The sequence below is a fragment of the Melanaphis sacchari genome, unplaced genomic scaffold (assembly GCF_002803265.2).
Source record: "Melanaphis sacchari strain LSU unplaced genomic scaffold, SCAv2.0 Contig65_pilon_pilon, whole genome shotgun sequence".
Classification (NCBI taxonomy): domain Eukaryota; kingdom Metazoa; phylum Arthropoda; class Insecta; order Hemiptera; family Aphididae; genus Melanaphis; species Melanaphis sacchari.
Genome location: NW_020271469.1, coordinates 98,058 through 112,856, shown reverse-complemented (window position 1 = coordinate 112,856; position 14,799 = coordinate 98,058). Strand labels below are relative to the sequence as shown.

The 14,799-nt window shown below is 26.8% G+C and overlaps 2 protein-coding genes across 2 annotated transcripts; both read right to left on the bottom strand.

Moving 5' to 3' along the window:
• Nucleotides 1–94: 94 nt before the first annotated feature.
• On the bottom strand, nt 95–14,077 carry LOC112600665 (alpha,alpha-trehalose-phosphate synthase [UDP-forming]-like). The gene is made up of 10 exons (XM_025347962.1): nt 13,721–14,077; nt 3,408–3,561; nt 3,200–3,325; nt 2,985–3,128; nt 2,448–2,565; nt 1,490–2,378; nt 1,221–1,410; nt 1,009–1,146; nt 644–937; nt 95–579 (listed from the first exon to the last, which is right to left on the bottom strand). The coding sequence occupies exons 1-10, from the start codon at nt 13,819–13,821 to the stop codon at nt 340–342; spliced, it is 2,394 nt and encodes a 797-aa protein (XP_025203747.1). The 5' UTR covers nt 13,822–14,077; the 3' UTR covers nt 95–339.
• On the bottom strand, nt 12,668–13,713 carry LOC112600666 (translation initiation factor IF-3, mitochondrial). The gene has a single exon (XM_025347963.1). It carries the CDS (start codon nt 13,381–13,383, stop codon nt 12,769–12,771), a length of 615 nt encoding a protein of 204 aa, XP_025203748.1. The 5' UTR covers nt 13,384–13,713; the 3' UTR covers nt 12,668–12,768.
• Nucleotides 14,078–14,799: the final 722 nt, after the last annotated feature.

The following is a 14,799-nucleotide window of genomic DNA, read 5'->3' as shown; positions in this document are numbered from 1 at the left end:
GAAAAGTTAAAAAATGTAAGGAATGTAGAAGACCTGTGAGTATTATTTTGTTTTCTTTTTTTGAATCATTTAATTATGTTTTCTAATTTAACATTAATACGTATTTCATTAATTTCTAATTGACTTATAAAATAATTTAATTGTTTGTGATTGTGGCATTACATTCTATAAACATGAATATAATTTATTTATACATGTATAAAAATAGAACATTTACTTCAATTTTATAAATTGATTCATTCGACCACAATATAAAATACTTTTTTACTAGTACGCTGTAAATAATGAGTTAAGACTAACTTTAGGTTTCAGAACACTAATATTTGCTAGTAATGGTTATTAGTGTGGAGGATTTTCTTCTGGCATACTGAGTTCCATTTGCATTGATCCTAATGACATTTGTAGATTGTTGCTTAAATTACCAATACTATCTGCTCGAGGTAATCGTTTGCCAAAATGTCTTTCAACCCACTTCAACATAGTCAACACAGAATCTGTACTTGGCAAACGGCGTTCAGCCGAAGTTTTTACAATTTGAGACTGAGCTACTCTGAAAGTTGCTGCCATGCCTTTTAATGCCTTTCAAATAATATAAGTAAAATTAAACCAATATACTAATTATTTTAAGATGAATAAAAATTACCTGCATTGCATCTTCATCAGTTACATCATCTCCTGCATAAATAATGCGTATGCGTTCACTCCAATCCAAACCAAAAGCTGTGCGTAAAATATATAAAGATGCACGTCCTTTATTCCATTGTACTGGAGGTTTGGCTTCTATTGCACAGTGAGCTTGACCTGCTTTAAATCCGGCTTCTTCAATGAGACGCTGTGCTGTGGCAGCAAGCTCTAGTCGAGAATTTACTGGTACTTCACGGTAATGATAAGTCAATAAAGTACCTTTATTTTCTACCCATGCACCATCTTTACAAACCTAAAAATAAAAATAAATAAATCTATGAATAATTTCATGAATAATTTCATCAAAAACCAATTTATAATTACTTGTTCTTGAAGCACTTTTAACAGATCTCCAACTTTATCTTCATATTCTTTAGGCATTGGATGCACAAACCTACTTCCATCTGGGTGAAGAATTTCCAGTCCATGATTACCAGCATAAGTCAAACCTTCAATTCCAACCTAATGTTAATAAAAACAATTTTAACCATTTATTTTGGCGTACATATTAGACAATTTAACAGTTAATAACAAACCATGTCTTTAACATTATGAACATTTCTGCCAGAAATAATGGATATGTATACATCAGACATATTGGCCAATCTTTCTAAGACACTTTTAGTTTCTAACGGCAATATAGCAAGGTCTGGATGAGGAGCTAATGGAGCCAATGTACCATCATAATCCAATAGTAACGCAAGTTTGTTTGTGTTACCGATATATCTATACAAAATAAATCATTAAATAAAATAAATAATAAGTAAACTATATAATGTATAATAATAAAAAAATCGCTGTTTACTTAGACAAATAATCATCAAAATCTTGCAAAGTGACTGGTTGCATAGTAGTTGGTAAAACATCATCTCCATCTTCAAATATTAAGGTTCCCATTGCTTTAAGGAAAGATCGCATCCAATAATCAACATCGTGTATTTTTTCTCTACGTCTCAAACACCTCATCCTTAACATTCTTTCATCTTCAGGCATGGTCAATGCTCTATGTAAAGTATCGGCTGCTTCAACTAATTCATATGGATTACAAATTAAAGCTTCGTGCATCATTTCACCAGCACCAGCAAACGGTGATACAATAAGAACACCAGGTGGTTCCTTAATTTGACAAGCAACAAACTCTTTAGCTACTAAATTCATGCCATCTCGAAGTGGTGTAACCATAGCTACAGCTGAGTCACGATAGAAAGCTGCTAAATCATTTTGACTGACACACCCATAAATATATCTAATTGGTGACCAATTAGGTGTAGTGAAACGTCCATTTATTCGTCCAACAAGCTGGTCCATTTCTTCTTTAAGGTCCTGGTATTCCTTAACATCTGTCCGTGATGGTACAGCGATTTGCATAAGTGCTACCTTACCCTTATGTTGTGGATATCGCTCCAACAATAATTCAAAAGCTTTTAGTCTATGAACTAATCCTTTAGTATAATCCAATCGATCTACTCCAAGTACCAATTGTAATGATGTACTTATTACTGTGGGTGCTTGCTCGGCCATTTCTACAAATCGATCAAATGGAATACCAATTGGTAATGGACGAATACGGACTGTACGGCCACCATGTTCAACAAGTAAATTTTTCCTATCTACACGGCAACCTAATCTTCTCTGACAGCAATCCACAAAATTTAAACAATAGTCTTCGATATGAAAACCAACCATATCACAACCTTAAAAATAAAGAAAACTTTAGTATAAGCTCTGACAAATTAATTAACTATTATTAGATAGATACATACCTAACATTCCTTGAAGAATTTCATCAGCCCATGGGAACAACCTGAAAATATCCCATGGAGGGAATGGTATATGAAGGAAAAATCCTAACTTAAATTTCAAATTTTTTTCATCTGCCGCCTAAAACAATAATTTATGTTATTATATACAGTATTATGTTTAAAAATATTTTATGCTATAAATTTATAGTCAAAAGTGTGTACATTTTTATTGTGACATTTAAATTATGTATGATAAATAATTTTTTTTCATACTAATCAATTTAATATTTTAATAATAAATGTATTATATTTTTTACCATGAAAATAAGATTTTTATATCATTATATAATTTAAATATAATTTCTATATTTTACCTGACTAAATCATTTAGTCATTAATATAAAAATTATATTCTAAACATAAAATTATTTATATTACTTCAGAAATAAGGAAGTGAAAATTAAATTGGTTGTAGAGATATTTAAAAATACATTTGTACATACATTCTTTTGACTTAAAGCTATTTATGAGTGCATATTGATATAAACAACATTTTACATTTCTAATGCTATTGGCTGCTAACATAAGATGATAGTCATGTAACCAAACAAGTGGTGTTCCAGAATCTGTATCTTCTCTTGATAAATTTTCCAAAGCGCCTACTGTTTTTGATGCAAATTCTTTATTGACTGCACAGTATGACTAATTAAAAATAAAATAATTTGAATTAGTTTCGTTACAGCATTTTTTTTTTTTTTATAATCAATCATTACTTTCCAAGAATCCGCAGAAAATTGTGCTCTATCAGGCATTGAATGAAATAAAGGCCAAAATGTTCCATTACAGCAACCATTATAATAACTATCAAACGTTTGAGGATCAAAGTCAACAGGAATAACCTAAAAAGTACATTGTACATTAAAAAAATAATAATTTGAATAAATAATATTTTGTTAATTTCTTATTTAAATAACAACTCACTTTATCAGAACGTAATCCAGCAGTAGGTGTAGTATCATTTGGATCTGATTCTGGTATTTTTTCACCTTCCTCTAAATGAACACCAGCCCATCCTATCCATAATCCATTTCCTTGAACTACTACAGGTGCTACAGCAGTGACTAATCCACCAGCACTAAAAATAAATACATTAAAAAATTATACAATTATGAATTATATCATTTAAAATTAACAATTTTTTAATAAATTCAAAATAAAAATGTTAGCGTGCATCAGTATTATAAAACCCTTTTTTAAATGATAAGAGACACAGAACATAATCGATGCTTGGTGTATATTTAGTTATAATTTTGTATTTTAATTGAACATTATATTGTAAGTAGATTAATAAACAAGTAATATAAACGTGCAATAGTAGTATATTTATTTCAATTTCATCTGAACAGTAAATTAAAATGTAAAGTGATGACAATTATAAAGTATGACATAACTGATTAAGGAAGTTTTAACTTTAAAACAACAAATTGTGTTTCAGTCAAAAGACCATTATAATAATACCCTTGAATATTTATTATAATTCATAAATAATTTATTTTGTTTGTATTTCCTTTAAAATGTAAAATTTATTTTTGTAATAACTTGTATTTCAGATAATAAGGTATCACTATATCAGTATAAAATTTGTCAACAGCATCAAGATTAATCTATCAATAATATAAGACAGACAGCATAAATTAAGATTTTTCAATACAATTTTATTATTGCAATCAATATTTATTATGTATGATTTATATATATGTACTAATAATTAGTTCAATAAATGATATACCTACATAAGTATTTAACAGTATGAAAATCATGTAAAATAATGAAATAATTTGTGCAATAAAAACACAAATTAATTTAAATAAATATAACTAATTTTAAGTAATTACTATTAGCCAATAGGACAGAAATTATGTTATAGTTTTTATTTAAACATAATATAATATTTTATGTAATAATATATTTGTAACATTTTATTACACAAAAAAAATAAAATCAATCATACAAAAATTTAAAAAAAAATCTTTTTTGATCTTTAAAGTATAAAACGATTCATTAAGTACTACTTTTATAATTATTATACCAACCTATTTATAATACAATTATTTTCAAAAAATGTAGTTTATTATTGTCTTCTTAGTTTTTATTTGCATGTTTCATACATCATTAATTCAAAATTAATTTCCCTGATAATAGACAAATACTTATAAGTTATAACAGTTTACCTATTATATATATCATAGATGCAATTAAACCAATATTTTTGGGGATGCTTATATTGTGAGAAGCTTACATTCTCAGATGACCTTTGACCTAAATAACTCCATCCTAGTTTATATCTCTTAAAATTTAAGGTTTTTAAATCTATATTATTGTACTATCTAAATATTTCAATATAAGTAATATTAGTATACTAGTACAAAACTAGGGGAGTTGCTATTACATCAATAGACAATATACTATAGTGAATTTTAATTAATAGTAGTAGACTATACTGTCTATAGTCCATAATATATCTACTTAAATATTTACTTATTATCAAGTAAATTTTAATTTATACATCCTGTCATTCAGTGATACTACTGCTGACTATTAAAATTATAAGTTAATCTAATTTGAAAAATATTATTATTTTATTAATCATAATAATATATTTATCTGTGAATAATGATAATTAATGATGATTGCACGTTATCCAACTAATGGTATTTATATTGTAACACAATAACTTATTAATAATTTAAAACAGAATAATTAAAATAATACTTTTAAAAACATAGTGATTTGTACATAAATTATAAATAGTATCTCTTTAAATATATTTAATAAAATCAAGTGCCGAAAACCTAAAGTTTAGGTCATTATAACACAAAAAACACAATTCTTCCTAAATACCAATGATTCATACAAAAATATCACTTTTCTACTCCTAAAATAAAAACTATTAAAATTACTAGATGATTAGTAAACAATTATTTATTAGAACAGTATTATTTTTAAAATATCAAACTTACAACTTTATAACTTAAAATTTTAATTATAAATCCTTACAAGTATATTTCTGAAAATATTAAAGTAAATTTAATAAACTTTTAATATCAGATTATCAATTTATATTTTATTTTAATAAATAACTAAGTATAAAAAGGAGGTACCTACTATAGATAGTTAAATTTATTAAATATTATTAAAAATACAGAACATAAGTTTGTGGTTCAATAAGTTTTCATAAAAAGATTGATTCATGTTAAAAGAATCATCCTGTATACTTATATATTTTTTCAAATTAAGTATTTTCTTTAAAAAACATGGTAAATAACAAGTGCCTATCATTTAGCTGAGGCATGCCAAGTGTCATGGATAATTAATAAGGTCAGGTGTATACCTCGTGTGAATATTTGAATGGAAAATATTATCTCTTCACATGTATTATATGCATGTGAATATTTCAATGAAAATTAAACTATCAAAAAACACATATTTTTACAGTCTAAAACTTGTATATTTTTTTTTTTTTACAAAAATCATAGTGTAACTCAACATTGTTAAAAATGTTTGTAATATAACACAAGAGCAATTTATGCCTTTTTATACCTTAGTATTATTATTATTTCCATAAAATGTGCATATCATTTTTTATAACTTCGCGAAAAAAGAGAAACAGCATATCTATTTAAGCCTAGATAACCTAAGCTACCTATCCTAACTTAGCAACTACGTAGAATATTAATAAGCTTGTGTTACTATATATAATCAATTCGGCATAAAAATTAATTATTAAGTTCTTAAAAATTACAAACCAGTAAACCACCGTCTAGCGCCAATATTTTATTCAAGAATCATGCTAAAATATTCTACCAAATCCAAACATACTTCCAAAAAATATTTTTTAATTGTTTTAATTTTCATTAATATTCATTAAAAATGTATAAAAATGACTGAAAGTATCACAAATATAAAAGAAAAATTATACGCCTACCTTATATCTTAAATTGGCTAAATTTACGACGATAAATGATACAATTAAAATGTTTGCACTTTCTAATTTCTATAATTTGTAAATTCTTTAACATAATTATTATACAAATACATTTTTTTAAACGACCCCTTCTTCAATATTTTAGCCAAAAATTATTATGTCTTATTATATTGTTAATATCTATGATAATTTAAAATCTTTAAAAATGTATCATAAGAATTCATAACAAAACTATTTTTTCCGTCCTTCAGGATCGTTTATAAATAACACTAAACAATATTAGACATTTATTTTTGTTTCGTTTAACGGGCTTTAACTATACGGACAAAATACCATGATAATATAATATGCAACTAATAATACTACCTATCTAATACCTAGCTAATACCCAACTACTTTAGTTTTAAAAGTGTGTGTTGTTGGTTATTACTAATTGTATTTTAACGGATCGTAATGACTGTAACGGTTTTAGTTTTGTAATTTTAAAATACAGCACGAAATTTAAGTAATGTTAAGCACTAAACAGTGCAACTTGCAGGATAGTTCATAAATATCGACCGTCTATGCAATATAATGTCAACGAATTATCAATGTCTATTATGTATATTGTATGTCATCGAACCATTCGAACTGGGTAGTTCAATGATACAAAATAAATATAAATATAATTTATAAATTATAGTAGTTGAACATAAAGATTAAAGAAGCGGTTTATCGTCTACAGACCTTAAAACGGATTAGGTAGCCGCTGCAGTCGATATCCTCCAAACAACAAAAATACAACATAATACGCGCTTTTAACTTATATTGTCACAAGTATATATATGGTAATGAAACAGCAGTGAGTATACGTATAAAACATTAATACATATCAATCACCATTAAAATGATAATCAAATCGAGCAGCTATAATATCGATTATTTCAAGAACACTCCAATCAAATCACAATTGGACAAAGCTATACCTAGCTAATTTAAAATATTGTAGAAAATAAATATAAATCTGAAAAAGTTACGCCTTAGTACTGTAAAAAAAAAAAATCATAATAACCATCTACATCCAACTTTCTTTTTCAAAAATACTTATTATAACCACTTAAAAACTCCTCTGAAGCTCTGAATGAACTTTTTTACACATCGAAATAGAGTAAAAAAGTAAATACTATAGATACCAACATCATTGCTACCTACCTACTCTATTAAAATAGGTCACATTACTCATATCATACAAATATTTTAACACACCCTGCAAATTGCAATATCCCAACTCGATATATATGTGACTATACTGACTAGTCTGGCTCCCTCGGTTGATATATAGAATTGTTTTTTAAAGTCTAGTGATTTATAACAGTATACATCATTGTAATATCGTAAAATTTTATTCGCTTTTAAATATTTGCAACTTCGTCTCCTCTACTCTCTCTTAAAAAAAAGCCCTGAATTAATGAATATAAAATAGCGAATTAAAAACTCAAACACTAGTTTTTGTTTTTGGTGGTTGTTGGGAAAATAGTGAATGCCTAATCGATAACTTGTTATATGATAAGACTCTTCTCTCTCAGAAAAAAAAAACAACATAATATAAATCATAATAATGTACGATAAAACCAGACATTATTAAAGTAATCCAGCATAGAGGCGTTCTCAAGATATTTCAATGGGGAGGGATGAAAAAAATGGTTACATAATAAGCCGTAAGTTTAGGTTAGGTTAGGTAAGATTTTTGCCTCACAACTCCCACTTTATAATAATGAATATTAAAATAATCAATAATCACGATAAAAAAAAAAAAAGCATAAAAAAATAAAAATAATGACTAGTCAATATTGAAAACATATATCAAAAGTAAACAAAACGAGTATTACTAATATGTAAGAAAATAAAGAACCTTGGAGGGGGATCTATCCCCCATATCCCTCCTTGTGAAAACGCCCATGATCCAGCAATATAACTAAAACATAGATGGTAGATAGATATATTGATATATTAATATATTTCTATATTAGTTTAAATTTAAAAATAAATAAGTGTGGTTGGTAATTATAATTTTTTCCTCGTCTTGAACATGATATTTATTTATTTTTTAAAATTAATTACAGTCTGTAGTACTAGAGTCAAGAATATGCAAATGTTCAATAAATATACCTAACTATTAATTTCAACAAATAATACTGACAACTAACAACAACGATACAAGTGGAAAGACCCAGAAGAACAAAAATTGTAAACATGGAATATTCTTAGGTTAAATAATAGCAGTAAATAAAATCATTAAAATTATTTTATCATAGTTTTAATAAATAATTATTTATTTAAGCATAAGATTAAACATACTATTTATCCTTGAACAACAGTTAACAATATAAATTACCTACTGGTGAAACACTCAGAACAGCTATACTGTACCTACCAATGACATATAGGTCAATTATTTTAATTTTTATCTTATCTCTAAATGTTTAAATGGTTATTTTAATATTATTATTATTGTAAAAACAACTAAAACTATTAACCCCAGGTCTCAGCCCTTACACGTTTATCAAATTGTAACTATTATTCACCATCATTGGAATCATTCATCAGTGTTACGTCATAATAATATACAGTCAAATTGAATATTTTTACTTTCAATGAGAGTACATGAAACACTCATTTACATGATTTAAGATATTGATTTATATAATTTCTAATTAGCCTTTGTCTATATATAAATTGTATTTAATATTGAAAATTGATGAAATCATAGTATAAAGTATAGACTATAGAAAGTAAAATAATAAAAAAATTAAACGTTGGCATCTTCGTGAGTAATTTTAAACATCTTGAATGAGGTACATATATAATTCATCATAATGTATTACAGGTTTTATAATATGTTAAAAAAAAAAAATTAGTATTTTTATCACTATTTGGTACAGAAAAAATACTTCAACTTCAATGATTATTGCTCGTAAAAAATGTTAGATCGACGATCTTCACTCATTTAACTAATTTTAAGAGACCGGCGCTAAAACTGAATTGTAAATTACAAATCCAACATTCTACATTTTTTAAATAAATAAAATACTTTGTGGATTTACTATACACATCTAATATCTTTTGTTTATCTCATCTTATTATTCTAAAATATTTTAATTAATTATTATTATTAAAAATGTAACTAGTTAACCAGACATTTTTACACCTGTTAAAAAAAAATACAGTCAACGAAGACTTCTTTTTTATTTCTATAGAAAATTCAAATTGTGAATTGTTAATAGCTTGCAAGTAATTTTCATAATTCATAATTAACCCTTATCAAAATCCTAGGGACTACAAGTCCCGGACTAGTAATCTAGAAACTAAATGATATTTATTTTTTTTTGGTGGAGGGAGGGGAGATGAAAAGAAAGTAATTCTAAATAATCGAAAAAAATTAAAAAATTACACTACAAGAAAATGAGATTTACGAAATACCAGTTTTGAAAAAATCAATACCTTTTCTTTAATAATTTAAAAAGGAATAATTAAAAATATACTTGACATTTTTGCCAAACTTAAATAAGCATTTTTAGACATGATTTATTCTTGTTTTTAAATATTCAGGCATTTGAAATATTAATCAAATTTTTGATTTTTTTTATATTTTTTCAAAAAAAATATTATCAGTAAAATAGGGGTTTCATTTTTTTTTTAAGGACATTTAAAGTATATATTTTGATGAAATTAAATATTTAAAATTAAAATAAAAAATATTGATTAAAGACTTGGAATATTTTTATTTTATGATGTTAGCATATCAATATTTTATACACACAATGTAATTTTGAAAATATTTGGACTAATTTTAATTTATTTATACTAAAGGTACTATTAACACAACATTAATAATATTGGATAAAATCTTTATCAATATTATATAATGGGTAAGGTAAATAATGTGGTTTTGAGACAAAATTAATTTTCGTGATCGTATTAGTAGTAATGTATTACTAGTAACAAAATGGATTTCTTATAGTGCCGAACATAAATAAATTGTACAATAACCTCCTACAATTATAGTGACTGATAGTTGGTACATGATTATAAATTATAAAACTATGGTTTTTCATTTGAAATTATTTATTCATGAATTCAAATTTACATTAAAAATTACCCAGAGCTCAATGACGAGATACACTGAAAATTTACTGATTAACAGTGACTTCCCCAATTTATTCTTTAATTAAGTTTTTTAAAATAACATGATAAATGGTGTCAATATTTTTTATACTATATAATAGCTAAATTAGCTAATAGTAATGTATTAAATTCCCATAAAGTTTCAACAATAGAAATAATACTAATAAGTAATCAACTAATAACTATAAAGTAATTAAAAGATATTATATTGTAAATTATGTAAATAACTTAAACTATAATTAACATGGTATACATTATAATCTCATTTTTAACACAGTAATTCCTAATATATTATGCTATAGCATTCAAGTTGTTGTATAAACATCAGATAAAGAAACAGATAAAGAAATAAATTTAAAAAAAAAAACAATGGCCAATAATGAGTATCTTGCATTCAGTCAAGGCATGCAAAGTGCCGTTGATAAATAATTAATAAGGCCATGTAAATATTTAAATGAAAATTAAACTATTGATAAATATTAATGTACAATATTACAATTTAAAAATTATTGTAAGTTTTTTAAACATTTTGAAATTGATAACATACATACAAACATCATGCGTGATATGTTATATTACATTTAATCACACAAGTGCTAATCAAAATAAACATCTTTTGTTTGTCCTATGAAAACTCACGAAGCCTTGTACTGTTCAATTTCAATGTCAATAAAAGTCTCAATTTCGTAAAATTGTTGTACCAACCTAATACAAAATGTACAATCATTTTATAATTATTATTTTTTATAATATAATAAATAATTAAACGTGTATTAAAAATTAAATCAATTGTATCAATATTTTTCATCTAAATTGATTAGCTACACAAGAAATCAAGAACCAAACTATATAAAATGAATTTTGAACTAACACATTAACTCGTTTGAAATTTATTTTTTTTTATCAACTCTCAAAAAAATATTAAGTTTAAAAATTGTTTTGTTGTAATTCAAAAAAGTAAAGTTTGATAAATATTAAAAATAATTATTTGATTAAAAACCTTCTTTTTGCTTCACATGTGATAACTTTTTAGTAAAAAGCAATATTTTTATAAAGAGAAAACTTTTTGAAATAATGACCATTATAACTATTGATAAGAATCTCTTTACATTGCATCTTGGACATAACTATTAAAATATACTATCAGTGATCTTCAAATTAAAATTATAATTCTTATAGTTAAAAAAAAAAACTATTGATATAATATTAATCACATAATAAATATTAAGCAATCTATAATCTATACTGTATATTATTTTTTACAAAAATATATTTATCAGATTTTAATAACTAGAATAATTAGGGTTCTAAAGAATTATTTCATTTAGTTTATAGACATAAGTATCTAAATATTGATTTTCATAAAATAAAAAAAAAAAATGAAAATAATTAAATTTTTATTTTGTAAAAAATAATTTTGTTAATAATACATTAACAACATTAACATTTAATTAAAGTGGAATAATAAATATATTATTTTTGATTTAAAGTCTAAATTCAATGGTTTTTAAAAATTAAACTAATAAACCAATTTTTAAATTTTTCATTACTTCAATTGTATATTTAATATAATTAAATACTTATGCTATAAATAACTTGTTTAAAATATGTTTAAATTATTAATATACTAAATAGAGGGTATTTTTTATTAAATTTAATAATTTAACTTGACTCACATAATATATCTAAGTAATTGTAATAATAATTATAAGTTAATTATTAACTGATGAGGTATCTCTAATTAAACATGTTAGTCTAGAATCTAAACTAAAAAAATGTCAAAATATATCATTGATTTAATAATATAATTTAAATGTTTAACTAAATCATTAGTTTTCTTCGTCATATTTTTAATTGCATATCTAAAATATAATAAACAATGATCATATGTTTAGCAACCTTCTCTATTTCCATATAAATAAACTGTACCATAAGACATTTTGTTTACTTGGCAAGTCATTCTCAATTTTTTTTATTCTACATATTTGAAAACCATCCAACATGTTGAGCCAAAAAATACTTGCCTTTGTTTAGGAACTATACCATAAACGTTACAAAAATTGTAAAAATAAAATTATGTAAAATAGTTTTTATTTATATACATTTATAAGCTAAATATAACAATTACAATCAATTTAAATTTAAGGTAATCTAAAATTTAAAAATAGGCACATGTGGCTAAAATTTTAAGACTCAAGATTTTTTTAAAGGTAACAACTGAAATTTGACAGTATCTCCTTTTTCTCGTCTTTGAACAACTCTTGAATAGTCTTGAGTCATTTTGATGACTTTATCAGCAATCTCATTAGCTGTATCACCAGTGATCGTAATTCTTACTTCATGCATCTTAGATAGCCATTTATGGATATTATTAGCTTTTGATTCTAAATCACCCTGGCCGATACGACAATTTATTAATACTGTTTTTTCCTTTTTAAGTTGATTATGACTTTTCTCGTTCTTATGATCCTCCTTAAGGAATTGATTGGCCGTCATCATTTGGTACACAGGTCGCTGTGTTTTAGTGTCAATATCAATAATTTTAACCAATTTCAGGCCTCGTCTTTCACACATCTTAGACGCTACATCCATTGTTACTACAGATACATCATTTTCTAGTCCCAACAGTGTAATTTTTGGCTGCGGCACTGTTTTAGGTCTAATCTTTTTCAGAGCGACTTCATTGTCAATCTCCAATTTATTTTTCTTGAATTCCAAAGTCTGACAAAGACAAACGTTAGACGATGGTTGCCAGTTAATCGGCAAACGAATCGCATATAGAGCGCTCGCTGTAAATCTCTTAAGCATCGTCAATTATTAGAAATAAAATGAAAAAATTTAAAACAAAATAAGAAACCTGGTCCACAGCATAGTCTTAAAAATAGTTAAAAAAACACCAATGCGAAACACGCATGACACAATATTACACTGTGAGCTGCACACAGCGCGTAACGATATGATAAATATTGTCTATGTTGATAACACACTCGCACGCTTTATAGGAGTATTTTTTACTCTATGGCACACACAGAGTTCTTATCATTTTTGCGGTCGCTTAACAAAAATCGAGATAAAACACTTTGTACTATTCATAACGGGTAAATATTTTTATGATTTCTAAAATAATACTTAAACCCAAGCATACCTGGCTTTTCTTTCCCATTTTTGCGTCTGTTCGTTTTTTTTGAGGACGAACGGAAGCCTGTTAGACACTATGATGAGCTTGCCGGACGCGTGTGCAGTCATAGTGGAGGTGTTTAAGCGACGATGGACGCAGAAACGAGAATAATATACTGTATTATATTAGTGACGATTTAAATAAACGACGACTCGCCTTTACGCGCCACAAAGACACTGCACTGAGTGACTGTCGACTGATCTAGTGATATGTTTTATTGTTATTATTGTTATTTGGGACTTGAGCGTAAGATGTTCACAGTTATTAGTAATTCCTATTTCCTACTGCTCCCCGTAGAAACCGACAGTCGTCCGTCGCCACTCGTTGTCGATCACCGTCGAGGAGAGCCGAACAGACGCGTACGACGTCACGAATCACGACCGGAGGACGTGGTATGTCTTGATAGTGGGGATAGAGCTGACGGGAATACCTGTAACCAGAACGGGTGGTACTGTAGTAGAAGTACAGGGGTTTCTTCGTCCCCGCGCATTCGCCAAAAACGTGTGTGCGGGTATCCGTGCCCCCGTGGTCCGTCGGTCGTGCTCGACGCCAACGTTCACAATTAATTTTACTCTGGTCGAACGACGATCAGCTGACGGCGCCACCGGCGACCGATCATGCCGCCGGTCACTGGACACCGATGACTGATCAGCCGCGGTGCTAGTGCCGAGTAAATTATTCTCGTATGCGTGATGCACAATATTATATTTAATATATTTATACGTCTATGTGTTATTTATTGTGTATTTGTATACTTGTATGTAACAACGGTATCGTGTCCCAAGGTCAGCCGTGCAGAATTTTCGCCCGGGCCAACTTGTCTATGGTTGCCGGAGAGAAATCAATATCTTAACGATGAACGTGTCCCTGGCCCCTGCACGCGTTCATTTAATTTAGTTAATTTTTTTCGTTTTACCCGAGTCGCTTGTACATATTACCTGTAAACAAATTCTGGTCGTACGACATACTTGTGAACGGGTTGTGTACGTGTGTTGTCTACTTAATTGATTGCAAACCAGCACAACTATTGTATAACAAATTTTATA

Coding starts and splice junctions, on each gene's coding strand:
- LOC112600666 (XM_025347963.1), bottom strand. CDS start 13,383: ATGCTTAAGAGATTTACAGCGAGCGCTCTATATGCGATTCGTTTGCCG.
- LOC112600665 (XM_025347962.1), bottom strand. CDS start 13,821: ATGACTGCACACGCGTCCGGCAAGCTCATCATAGTGTCTAACAGGCTT. Junction 2,379..2,447: donor AATTCTTCAAGGAATGTTAG/GTATGTATCTAT, acceptor TTTATTTTTAAG/GTTGTGATATGGTTGGTTTT. Junction 1,147..1,220: donor TTCATAATGTTAAAGACATG/GTTTGTTATTAA, acceptor TATTAACATTAG/GTTGGAATTGAAGGTTTGAC.